Raw genomic sequence first — 13,919 nt, forward strand, 5'->3', positions numbered from 1 at the left:
GTCATGGTATCTTTTCACAACATAAAACATGGGAGAAATCCTGTGAATATATTGAATATAGTAAAGGCTTTGCACATTTCTATAGTTCCCATTATAACAAAAGTATTCATACTTGCATTCATTGAAACCCTGTGAATGGAAGCAATGTAAAGCCTTTGCCTTTCACAGTTATCTCCGAATACAGAGAATAACACATACTGAAGAAAAGCCTTATGAATGTGCACAGTGTGGTAAGTCCTTGTGTTTTGAAATCTGCAAAGATCCTTAAAATTGAAACACCTGATCAAAGTAAATATCAACAGATTATTGTAAATGAGATATTTGAAATAGAAGGGAAGGGGTTAGGGTTCGGGTTTTGGGTTAAGGTTAGGGTTCTGGGTTCACGGAGTTAGGGTTTGGTTGGAGGGTTACAGAAGGATTAAGGGGTTGGGTTTAGGATTGAGGATTAAGGGTTAGGATTGGGTTGGCAGTTAGGGATAGGAGTTGGGTATAGGTTAGGGTTGAGGGTTAGGGTTTGGTTGGGGTTTAGGGTTAGGGTTTCAGGGTTAAGATTAGAAAAACCAGGGTTAGGGGTTAGAGTTTTGGGGTTAGGGTAGAGGGTTAGGGTTTCAGTGTTAGAGTTAGGACCTCCGAGCTCGCCTCCTGTGACACAGGACTTGCCCCGAGTTGAAACTCCACTATAAAGACAGCAAGAAATCAAAAGAGAGAGGAAGTTGGCCATTTCTACCTGTCTTTTGCCAGGTAATGTAGGAAGAGGAATGAATACCTACATGTTGCCATGTAACTGGGTTGGAGTTTAGACAGAATGCTAAGAAATAGCTGGGGCATCCTTCCTCTTGTGGATCAGATTGATACCTCCACTGCACCTTGAGTAATGGGCTATGGAAGCTATTCACCTTGATTACAGGAAGAAGGCAAGTAATGTGAGGAAAGCTCCGGCAAGGTCTGAAGTCAGGTCCTGGTATGTGAAGGATCATTGCTCTCAGAGGAGAGGACCTGGCAGGTGAACAGCCAGAGCTGGAATGGTGGGTTCTCCCCCCAGGGCTGGGTGTGGTGAGACTCCTTTTAAAGGATATGCACACATGCTAATGGACTACAAACAACTGAGATTTTGAAAAGTTCTGACCCTGGACTGGAAGCACACTTTAACCTTGAGGAGTGGTAAGACTTACTGGCCAATCAAGGCTTCCAGGCAGACCCGCCAATCAGACAAGGAAGTGGGTTTTTCCGGGTGCCATTTTGCATGTTTGCTGTACCTGTGCAGGCTTGAATGGTCATCTGTTGCCTGCTCTGAGTTGTGCTGTTGGGTACTGTGTGGAGACCTCAGGGGAGCTCTGAAATCAAGTTATGGTAAGCACTGGATCACTGCCCACCATGGGTAGGGACAGGCGGCTGAGCTTTGGGAGCTGGGGTGCTGGGTCCTCTCTGGAGCTGGATTGGAAGCATCAGCTAGACATGACCACCTGTGAGGTCCCTGGTTACGCTCCTCATGTACTGGATCAGGCAGTGACCTCTGAGGAACGTCACTATCTTGGCTGATTCTGAATCTGCCTGAAACATTTGGACCACTTGCTTTCTTGTAGAAACACGGGTGGTTTCTCTGCCTCTGCAGCACATGTGTTCAAACCCTTTTGTCTTTTATAGTATACATTAAGAAGACAGGTATAGGGGGCTGGAGAGATGGCTCAGAGGCTAAGCAGGGACTGCTCTTCCAGAGGTTCTGAGTTCAATTCCCAGCAACCACATGGTGGCTCGCAACCATTTGCAATGGGACCCGATGCCCTCTTCTGGTGTGTCTGAAGACAGCTACAGTGTACTCATATGCATAGAATAAATAATTCTTAATAATATTAAGAATTAATAAATTATAAAAAATAATTAATTAATAAATAATAATAAAAAATAAATTGTGACTCTGGAAAAGCGTTGCTACATTATAAAAAAAAAGAAGGAGAACACAGGTATAAACCTAATAAATCTGCTTTCATATGTTACTTGTTTTTGTTTTGTTTAGTTTTTGTTAATTTTTTTTCCGTTGCAGTTTTTTATATTACTTTCCTTTTTACGTTTAGTGTTTGATTATTATGTGGTAAAGGAACTTCTTTTTTCTCCAATCTGTTGGGTGTTTTGGATGCTTCTTGTACATTAAGAGGCACCTTCTTTGGTTTAGAAAATTTTTCCTTTATGATTTCATTGAAAATATTTTCTAGACCTTTGAGCTGATATTCTTCTTCCTCTATTCTAATCATTTGTAGTTTTTCCCTTCTCATATGTTTCACAATTCCTGGTTGTTTAGGGCCAGGAAACTTTTATTATCCACATTTTTTTTTTGACCAGTGTATCCATTTTGTTCTATTCATCTTTTAATGTCTGAGACTCTCTCTTCCTTTCCTGTTCCATGGGTGAACTTTGCCTCTGTAGTTGTCAGTGCACAGGCAATTTCAATGGCCTCCTCTCAGGGACTTAAGTCATTCCCTGCCTCTATCACCTGCTGCTGTTGTCAGGTGTGCTTTATATACATGGACCACCAGCTACAGCTGCTCTCTATGTTTGTTCCCTGTGTCTGTTCTCTGCACATGCCCCCTCTCCATTCTCTTTCTCTACCCTCAGGGCTCTCTCTCTGCCTGTCTGTCTGCCTGTCTGCAGGTCCTCTTCTGTGCCTCTATCCCTTCCCCAGGTTCTCATCTCCCTTCCCCCAAACAACCTCTTTTGTACCATATCTGTTACATGTTTTAATTTTTGAGGACCTGCTGTGATAGAATAGCTTGTATTTCTTGGTGACATATTTTCCTGGTTGTTACTTATTATATTCCTATGCTGATGTCTAGGCTTCTGGGTTTGAAGTGATTATTGATGTAGGTAATGATTTCTGGATTTGTCTGGCTTGGGTGGGAGTTTTGTTCCTGGGTTACTGTTTGATGTTTGGATTTACAGAGAAAGTTGCCTGAGTGTTGCCTCTTTTACTGACCTGTTTGGTGGGTATCCTCAATAGGGAATGCTTGCTAATGTTGGGAGCAGGGAGAAGAGGTGGGCAGGAAGAGATCTTAGCAATTTACAAAGAGACATAGTCAGGACAGAGGTAAAGCTGCCTCTGTTGTTTCGTGCAATGCTAGGGGAAACTGATCATTGCATCTGGGATAACAAGTAGTGTGGTAGATCTTTAGAAAGCTTACCTTGTGTCCTGGCAGGTAAAGCATGTGGTTGAACAAGGACTGTCTGCCCAAGCGGGGCTGAGACACAGGGATATAGCAGGAAAGGAAGGGCAGGTGGGGATTTCTATCTTATCTATAAGAGGCATGCACAGGGAGAGAGGCAACTTCCACTGGTATTCTGTCTCAAAGTAAGTGCAACTGATATTAGGATCTGCAATAACAGACAGTGAGGTAGGTCTTTGGACAAAGTACCTTTTCTACTGCCATGCATGGCTTGTGATTGAACAAGAGTATCTTTTAATAATAAGGACCTCAAGCACAAAAATGAGTTTGTAAAGCCCAATAAATTCTGTTTTCAAGAGTGCACAAAGTCCACTTGAGCAAATATCCTATGACAAATCCCCCTTGTCAACACCCAGTCAAGGTACAACTGCAGGGTTAAGCTACGTATAGATAACTAATACACCTTACAGAAAAAAAGTTAGTCTACCCATCATGGTTGTCAGGTGATTTTGCCCCCTTGATTGGTTCCTGCAGATTATTCCAGACATGTAGCTTTTAAAATATTAAGTTGCTTACACTTATGTTAATGCCCCAATCTTGCTGTAACTACAATAAATACCCAGCACCCCTAGACTTGGTCTCTCAATTTCAATCTCATGTGAGGCTGACTGGCAAGAATCCTTATTACAGAACTCATAATAAAGACCTCCTTCCATGTGTTTGCATTGCAATAGGCTCCTTGTTGGTCTTTGGGGGTCTCAGTGACTTGGACATGACATCTTAGTGCATTGACCCAAGACCCTCAGGACTCACAACTAAAGGACTGAAAGGCCGGTGTTTAAAATGCACCATTGTTGTTTTTGTGTCAGTGGCTTGTCTGCCAGATTTGTGTCTGTGTGCCTTGGTTTTCAGGTTTTTCTTGAGTATATGTGGAGGGAGATGACTAAATTGAACATGGAACCTTGCTATAGTGGATACGCTGGAGAGTTGTAGCCCCAAAGTGCTTCAAAGATGTCCAGAGCTTCGTGTGCCGCTGGTCTTAATTTCCTGGAAGGTTAGAGCAGACTTGGAACTCTGCTACAGGACTCATAGCTGCCATCCTGTCTTCATTTTCTCCTCTGCCCAAGTGGAGGAATCTGCCCCCTTGTGGCTGTCTGTTATGTGTGTAGCACTTTATTATTCTGTGACTGAGAGAGGAAATGAGACTGTTTCCATTCCAATTGATTTAGTTACTGATCCCTCACCTTGGGTTAAATCCTTCTTACCAACAAAACTAAGGCCCATTGCATCCAGGGCACAATCACTTTCTTCCTACCCTGTTTTACAGGGTGGAAAGGACAAAGACCTCATTTTCCGCCCTCCCATTCTACCCTCTGCCCAATTCATATGTGACTCTGTAGTTTTGGAGTTGTCATTAGCTGGAAGGTTGTTCTTCATCCATTCCAACAGAGTTAGCATATCTTCCTTTGATCAGAGGTCTTGTCCTTTGTTGGTGGTCATTTACAGGTCTGTGGGACAATCTGCTCTTCTGTCCACCTTCCAGCGTTTTAGCCTCCTCTTTGGTAGCACTGGCCTGGGAACCCAGGGTTAAAGACACCTTACCCTAGGTCAGCATAGCCTCTGAGCTCCCCATTCCAGTGTATCCTTCCCTGCTCTGACCCAAATGCCCTCCCCGTTTTGTCCTGGCTCAGCCACAACTCCAAGTCCCTCATGGGGTGGCATGGCCTCCTGTAATTGTTTTCGTTAGATCATTGGTTTTGGGTTGTTAACAACTTCCTTGTTTATTATTGTGTTTGTGTCATAGTTGTCTTAAGTTCTCAACATTTCAGAGCTACAGTAATCTGAAGGAGCCTCAATCGAGGGCGTACCCTCATCAGAATGGCTGGTTGCTATGTCTGTGAGAGATAGTGTTGATGATTGCTGTGGGAAGACTCTTCCACTGAGTGATGCAATATCCCTAAGCAAATAGGCCAGTGCTGGATGATAGAGCTAGGTGAGGATGAGACAGTGACCAAGCAAGAGAGCAAGTCAGGAAACAGTGTTTGTCCATGCTTTTTGCGTTCAGTTTCTAATCTAAGCTCCCAAAATGATGGACTGTAATCTGATAGAACCGTGTACAACAACCATTTATTACCTGAGATGCTTTTGCATAGAGGATTCAATCACAGCAGCAGAGTAGCAAGTTAAAACAACAACAACAAAATGTTATCAAAGGGTTATTTTGCTGCTGGACAGAATCTATGTTGTAGATTGTATTCTTGTAGACAAGACCAATTTTGGGGGGAATGGTTTTTGGTTCAGTTGGTGTCCTTAACTCTCTGCCTGGCTGCAGGATATGGCCTGTTCAGGGTTCATATCTTACTGCTATGCATCTCAGCTAAAATCACCCCCATAGACTCCTTGTGTGGTCTCTGGCACATCCTGTAGACACCTCCACCCTTTCACCCCTGCCAGCTGCAGATTTCAATTCAATATTCTGTTCCTCTGGCCCTCTATTGTCTCTCACCACACCTGTTCCTGGTTCTCCTCAATTCCCCTTTCTTATTTGCTCTCCCATCCAGTTCTCTCTCTTCCACCTGCCTTCTATGAGTGTTTTATTCCCACTTTTGGGTGAGATTCAACTGTACTCATTTGGGCCTGCCTTCTTGTTTAGTTTCTTTGGGTCTATGGAGTGTAGTGTGGGTTTCCTGTATTTTATGATTATTATTCATTTGTAAGTGAGTACATACATGCTTGTGCTTTTAGGTCTGGGTTACCTCACTCAGGATAATAGTTTCTAGCTGTATCCATTTGGCTGCAAAATTCATGATGTCCTTGTATTTAATAGCTGAATAGTTTTTCCTTTTGTAAATGAACTACATTTTCTATATCCATATTTTGGTTGAGGTGCATCTGGATTCTTCCAGTTTCAAGCTGTTATAAATAAAATGGCTATGAACTTAGTGGAGTCCCTACTCTAGGTCACCTGCCTTCACAGAGTCCCTCCTATATCTTCTGTTTGTGGAGGGATCACCTGAATTATATGATTATATTGTCTATGGAAGCATACATTTACTTTGTAGTGATGTCAGTATCAGGCTTTGTGTTGTACACATGTATGGGATATTTTAGGATGCAGTGACTTATGATGATGTGCATGTGAACTTCACTGCGGAAGAGTGGAATTTGCTGGATCCATCTCAGAAGAATCTCTACAAAGATGTGATGCTGGAGACCTACTGGAACCTCACTGCTATAGGTAAGACTGTGAATTTTTATTTATTTATTTATTTATTTATTTATTTATTTATTTATTTATTTTGTTTTTTTCGAGACATGGTTTCTCTGTGTAGCCCTGGCTGTCCTGGAACTCACTCTGTAGACCAAGCTAGCCTCGAACTCTGGAACTCAGAGATCCGCCTGCCTCTGCCTCCCAAGTGCTGGGATTAAAGGCGTGCGCCACCACCGCCCAGCTGACTGAATTTTCTTTTGCTTTTCAAAGTAAGGTAAAAATGTTTCCTGGTTACTGATGATCACCTCTTATTTCAATAGAGAACAAGTAATATTGAGTCGAATAAATCAGGTTCATTGCTGCGAAAATTCAGAGTAACTTGAATTTTGCCTAATTCCAATACTATATCATTCATTTTCTGGTACTGTGTTTTAGACTATAATTTGGAAGACCATCATATTGAAGAACAGCATCAAACTTCTAGAAGTCATGAAAGGTAATTTTAATGTTTAATCTGATACAAATATGCCTGTGAGGAAATTTTACTATGATCTGGAAGCTCTTAAAGCAAAGCAAGTATGTAAAATATCAGTCCTTTTATTGTAGCTATGATGATAATATTCTCACAAGACCATGTACCTCACTATCAATTTTCTGATTTGTGTTTGCAAGGCATTCCTCTAAGAAAGCTGACAAGGAAACAGGGCCTTAAGAGATAGCTTTATTTGATTGGTAGCTCCATTAGGGCTATACTGTGGGACTACCTCTCTGTATAGTCTCATAATATTTAGATGTTGCACATTAAATAGTGATAAATATGTATCCAAAACCTTCTAATAAGCAAATAGCCCATAGCAAAATTGGTAGTATTCATATTCTTTGAGTGACATTGCTAAGTTTATGGAGCAGTCAGTTTATGAGATTCAAGAATGTTGTCATTTAGAAACCTTAATCCATATACAGCAGGTGTACAATGAACCGAAGGTCAAATGTTGTGAATTCAATGTGCAAACATTTCATTTTGTCTTTTTCTTCTTCTTCTCATTGGTATATCAAGTGTCAGAATGAATGAAATGATGTGAGCATATGGATATTTAAAGGAGCCACATACCTTTTACTATTCTAGGACAATGAGGAGAAATGTAGTATTCTGCCTTTGGGAGGCTCTCTGAATATGATAGATGTTTGCAATTAATTGGTTTTCTGACTTTACTGGAAACAACCCAAAAGTTGCACAGCAGAAAATCCCTATGGGTACTAGAAATATTGAAGTTCTTCAGTTTTTCCTGGGTCCCAGTGCAACTGTATTGTGATTCACACTACAGAAAAATTATGAATGCAACCAGTGTTATACAGCTCTGCCTCATTCCATTTTACTTCAGATATGTGAAATCCATCATATAGAAATCTCATATAGGCCGGGAAGTGGTGGCGCACGCCTTTAATCCCAGCACTTGGGAGGCAGAGGCAGGCAGATTTCTGAGTTCATGGCCAGCCTGGTCTACAAAGTGAATTCCAGGACAGCCGGGGCTATACAGAGAAACCTTATCTTGAAAAACAAAACAAAACAGAACAGAACAAAACAAAAGAAAAACAAAAAACAAAAAAAGAGAAGAAAAAAAAAGAAATCTCATATAGAAATAGGATGTTAGAAATACAATCCATGTAATAAATGCTCTTACCATCACAGGAATTTTCAAAGAGGGAAAACAACCCATAGTGGGGAAGTACACCATAAATGTATGAAGTGATAAAACCTTATGATCTGATTCTTTTTTAATATTAAACCAAAACTATAAAAGTAATTCATATGGATAAAATGATTGATCAGGATAATGAATATGGTTAAGCTTTTACATGTGTCAATTATCGTTGCAGGCATGTAAGAAGTCACAGTGGGGGAAAACCAGATGAATGTAATCAATGTGGTAAAGCCTTTGCAAGACCCAGTCATCTCCAATATCATAAAAAAGCACATACTGGAGAGAAACCCTATGAATGTAATCAATGTGGTAAAGCCTTTTCATACTATAGTAGTTTCCAATATCATAAAACAACCCATACTGGAGAGAAACATTATGAATGTAATCAATGTGGCGAAGCCTTTTTATGGCACAGTAGACTCGAATATCATAAGAGAACACATGCCGGAAAGAAACCTTATGAATGTAATCAATGTGGTAAAGCCTTTTTATGGCACAGTCGTCTCCAGTATCATAAGAGAACACATACTGGGGAGAAACCTTATGAATGTAATCAATGTGGTAAAGCCTTTTTATACTATAGTAGTTTCCAATATCATAAAACAACCCATACTGGAGAGAAACCTTATGAATGTAATCAATGTGGCAAAGCCTTTTTATGGCACAGTAGACTCGAATATCATAAGAGAATACATACTGGAGAGAAACCTTATGAATGTAATCAATGTGGTAAAGCCTTTGCAAGATCCGGTCATCTCCAAAGACATAAAAGAACACATACTGGAATGAAACCCTATGAATGTAACCATTGTGGTAAAGCCTTTACATATCCCAGTAATCTTCAAAGGCATGAGAGAATTCATACAGGGGAGAAACTCTACGAATGTAATTAATGTGGTAAAGCCTTTGCTAGATTTAGTTATCTCCAAAGACATAAAAGAACGCATACTGGGGCGGTGGTGGCACACATCTTTAATACCAGCACTTGGGAGGCAGAGGCAGGCGGATTTCTTAGTTCATGGCCAGCCTGGTCTACAGAGTGAGTTCCAGGACAGCCAGGACTACACAGAGAAACCCTGTCTTGAAAAACCAAAAAAAAAAAAAAAAAAAAGAACACATACTGGAGAGAAAGTTTATGAATGTAATCAATGTGGTAAAAGCCTTTTTCACAAAGTTCTTGTCTCCAAAAAACATAAAAGAACTGATATTTGAGAAAAACTTTAGGAATGTAATCAAAGTGCTAAAGCCTTTGCATGTCCAACTAATCTCAAAAACATAAGTGATTGCATACTTGAAAGAAACTATGAATGTAATCAATGTCGTAAAGAGTTTTCACAACTTTATAGCCTCCATTATTATTAAAGAACACGTACAGGAGAGAAACCTTTTGAATGTAATCAGTGTTGTAAAACATTTGCAAGTCACAGTCATCTGCAGTGACATAAGAGATCACATACAAGAGAAAAACCACATGAAGATGCAGAACTCTGAGCTCCTCCAGCATCATGCCTGCCTGCATGCTTGCATTCTTCCTGCTATGATGGTAATGGACTAAATATTAGAAAGTGTTAGCCAGGCCCAATTAAATATTTGCCTTTAACACAGTTGCCTTGGTTACAGTGTCTCTTCTTAGGAATGGAAATTCTATCTAAAATAGAAATTGGTAGCCCAGACTTAAGTATTGCTATGATAGGCAGGCCTGACTGTTTTTTTTTTGTTGTTGTTATTGTTTTGCTTTTGTTTTCTTTTGTTTTGTGGAGCAATGTGGATTTTTAGACTTTGGATTTGTATATGCATTAAGTGGAACTTAATGGGCCATCCTAGTAGGAATATGAAACACATATTACTAAGGGTGATTTGAACTTTGTGTATAGTTTTTATAAGGTTTTGCTAAAGAATGTTGCTGCCTTTTGCCCTTGTCTGTAGAGTGTCCTTGAAAATAAGGTAAAGAGGTTGTTGTTAATTGCATTGACACCTTAAGGAAGTTTCAGGAAAGCCAAGCATAGCCTTTGACCTGTGTTTATTCTCATGGTGATTGTTTTGATCATACTTAGTAATCTTAGAAAGGAAAAACATGGGCTGGAGAGATGGCTCAGCGGTTAAGAGCACTGACTGCTCTTGCAGAGGTCCTGAGTTCAATTCCCAGCAACCACATGGTGGCTCACAACCATTTGTAATGGGATCCAATGCCCTCTTTTGGTGTGTCTGAGGAAAACAACAGTGTATTCATATACATACAATAAATAAATCTTCTTAAAAAAAAAAGACCTCTTCCCCCTCTCTCCACGTGGTCATGGCGGGCCTCTAGTCTCTCTACTCCTCTCTCCCTCCTCTCTCTCTCTCTCACTCTCTTAATAAACTCTCCCTCGTGGGGAAAAAAAAAAGAAAGAAAGGAAATACATAAAATGTTAGGTCCAAAGAGAAAATCTCACCAGGAAGTTGAATGAAGCTAAATCCTGTGATCAAAGATATTAAATGGTATTAAAAGAATGGTGACATTAGGGCAAGATTCCATCCATGTGAACATGGATGTGAAGTTGTACAAAGGAGAACTATATCATATTAGGAAGTATTACCTGGTTATTGTTTTCATGTGGACACAAGAGTTACCGGTATGTGTGAAATTGACAGTTGATGGACTGTGATTACTATTCTGGTTTTCATTTTAAGATCTAAAATAAAATACTTAAGTACAGGCATGGTAATATATGCCTTAAATCCTAGGAGATGAGCATCAAGCAGGTTTCTGATTCAAGTCATCCTGGTACAGAACAAGTTTTAGGTAAAGAAAAGCTTAGGTAGCCAGGCAGTGGTGGCACACTCCTTTAATCTCAGCACTTGGGAGGTAGAGGCAGGCGGATTTCTGAGTTCGAGGCCAGCCTGGTCTTCAGAGTGAGTTCCAGGACATCCAGGGCTACACAGAGAAACCCTGTCTCGAAAAACCAAAAAAAGAAAAAAAAAAAAAGAAAAGCTTAGGTAAGGTTATACACGTATTACCCAGCATTCAGGAGACAGAGCCATGCAGATCTCTGAGTTCAAGGTTAATCTACAGAGCAAGTTCAAGGACAGCCAAGCTTAGGCAGTGAATTTGTTGAAAAATAGAAAGCTGGTGATAATGTAATAGAAGGGGTCATGTTTCAGCTCAGAGGAATTCAGGAGCTTTGTCCATGTGGCTCTGGCTTTAGAGGCAAGAATAGAAGGGACAACTGACACAATCGATGCTGGTTAGCTATAGTTAAAAAATTAGTGGGGATGAGGAAGAAATCAGCACCACTGAGGTGAAATCTTCTGGTGAGTGTTTTCTGAGAGGAGAAAGAAGTTGTATTCCAGAGGTAGCCAGGATTGTTCCTTGTGGTGCAGCTTGACTCGTTCCTATGTAAGACTCACCCAGGTGGTACTGGTTTTAAGGCATGAATGTTTCATGCAGTGCAGCTAAGGCTTGGCACCATGAATGTAGCGTATGAGAGGAATGCATTGAAGACCATTTTTCGCAGAAGAACCAATATATTGAATATGTCAGTACCATGGGATGAGCAGAAAGAACAGCAGCAGCAGTTGAGTGGAGTCAAGCAGTACTATAGAGGGAAGAGCTGGAGAAGTGACCCAGCTTCTCTCTTTTGAGGAGCTCAGAAGATCATCTGTGAACCCCAGATACTGGAACAAGAAGCTGTAATTTTGAAGTTACTCTGGATACCCCAAGGTTTTTAGGTTCCAGAGCTGTGGAATACCTTTTCAGGAAAACTACTTTTAGGAAATAAAATCAGACAAAAAGAAAGAATTGTGCTGCAGTGAGCAGGGCAGGAAGGAGTTGGAGATCTGAAGAACGCTTTGACATCAGACATAGAGATGCAGTTTGGAGATTGCCTTGCTGGCTTTTGGTCTTCTTTTGCCCCAGTATTTCCTCACAATAGCATTTAGGAATGGTGAAGTATATTCTGAGAATTTAGATGTATATGATGTGCTATTTGTTTTTGAAAATATAGGGGATTACAGTTACATGATTGGAATGATCTCAGAAGAGACTTTGAACTTTGGACTTTTGGGGGTTGTTTTGTTTTGTTTGGTTGTTTTTGTTTTTTGTTTTTGGGTTTTTTTTTTTGTTTTTTTGTTTTGGTTTTTCAAGACAGGGTTTCTCTGTATAGCCTTGGCTGTCCTGGAACTCACTCTGTAGACCAGGCTGGCCTCGAACTCAGAAATCCGCCTGCCTCTGTCTCCCAAGTGCTGGGATTAAAGGCGTGTGCCACCACTGCCTGGCTTGAACTTTGGACTTTTAACATTAATGGCACTGCTATAGATGATGGAACTTTTAAAATTTGAACCTCACATATTTTGTATTATGCTATTTTTAAATATGGTCCCCATATACTCATGTGTATGCACAATCATATGGGGGCCAGGCAGTGGAATGCTTGGCTCAGGGACTGGCACAATTATGAATTGTGGCCTTGTTGGAGGAAGTGCATCACTATGGGGGTGGGCTTTGAAGTTACACCCAGTGCTGAATGGACCCTCCTACTAGCTCCCTGGCAGACAGTCTCTTCCTGGCTGCCTTTGGATCAAGAAGCAGAACACTCAGCTTCTTTGCCACCATCATGTCTTCTTGCATGCCTGCCATACTTCCTGCTATGATGAAAAAGGACTAAATCTCTGAAACTGTAAGCCAGTCCCAATTAAATTGTTGCTTTTATAGAAGTTGCCTTGTTCATGATTTCTCTTCATAGCAATGGAAACACTGAGACAGAAACCCTGTGAGTGTATTTAACAAGGTCAAGCCTTTGCACAATTCTCTAGTCTTCATTATCATGAAAGAATATGTGTTAGAGAAAAACCTTATGAACATGTTTAATATAATGAAGCATTTGCATACCTCTAAAGTCTTCATCATCATGAAACTATTCATACTGGACAGTGGTTACATATTGTGCTAAAGCCTTTATGTTATCGGGTCCACTGAGATCCAACACAACTCAAACATAGGACAAGGCAAATGATGAGAATTTATTGTAATCAAGTCACTACTGATAAATCAGGGCCACAAAGTTATCCTCAGAAGCTTAGGTGCAATACCCCCAGCCTCACCCCCACCCTGAGCCAGAAAGTTATATAGCTTCCAAAAGTCAAAACCACAAAGTCCTGTGCCAAGTTACAGTTACATTTTTCTTCCAATCACTTTTTTTTTCTGTTGTTACTCTATGTCAAATGATACAGAATGTAGGTTGTATGGGCTACACTATCATAACCACTTGTTTTTTTTTTTTTGTGGTTAGGAACATGCATTATATTTTGAAGAATAAAACATAAATAACAGAAACTATGGTTAGGAACAGTCATTGTGTTTTGGGGGAACAAAACATGAATAATGAAAGCTAGTCAGATATTGTTAAGTACTCTGGTCCCTTATAACCTGAGACTTGAACTTAGTTTCAATTTATGATTAAATGCAGGTTGATAACAAAAGGCAGTCCTTAGAACAAGTTTCTTTTGCTTCTTTCCAGCATTTAGATATCACAGTCATCGTTGACTACATAACAGAACACATATTGGAGAGAAATCTTATAACTAAAATCAATGTAATAAAAACTTTTCACAACACATGTATTTGAACAAAAAAGAATGCATTCTGGAGAGAAATGCTATGAATAAGCCATGTGGTAAAGCCTGGAGGACCGTGAGGGGATGACTTGGTCTCCTTGGTAGAGCACTGGGTTTGAGATAGCCAGAGACCCAACAGGTGATCATCACCTTTGTAGGGATGGAACATATCTCACCACACCCCCGGATTCCAGACTCCTGACATTCTGTCTACATCTCCATTAATCTGCACCTTGCAGGCATGTTTGGCTAAGCAGC

The 13,919-nt window shown here is 40.4% G+C and overlaps 1 protein-coding gene and 1 pseudogene across 1 annotated transcript in view; both read left to right on the plus strand.

Annotated features, from left to right (window-relative positions):
- Positions 1 to 881: 881 nt before the first annotated feature.
- LOC114626172 lies at positions 882 to 9,560 on the plus strand (annotated as a pseudogene).
- A 1,034-nt stretch (positions 9,561 to 10,594) lies between these two features.
- The window catches only part of LOC114626179 (zinc finger protein 120-like), a 32,741-nt gene continuing 29,416 nt past the window's right edge, over positions 10,595 to 13,919 (plus strand). Inside the window, exon 1 of the mRNA XM_028773534.1 lies at positions 10,595 to 10,681. Coding sequence (XP_028629367.1) covers positions 10,595 to 10,681 — 87 coding nt within the window. The remainder of the gene's footprint in view (positions 10,682 to 13,919) is intronic.

This window comes from Grammomys surdaster, unplaced genomic scaffold (genome assembly GCF_004785775.1).
Source record: "Grammomys surdaster isolate TR1022 unplaced genomic scaffold, NIH_TR_1.0 66, whole genome shotgun sequence".
Classification (NCBI taxonomy): Eukaryota; Metazoa; Chordata; class Mammalia; order Rodentia; family Muridae; genus Grammomys; species Grammomys surdaster.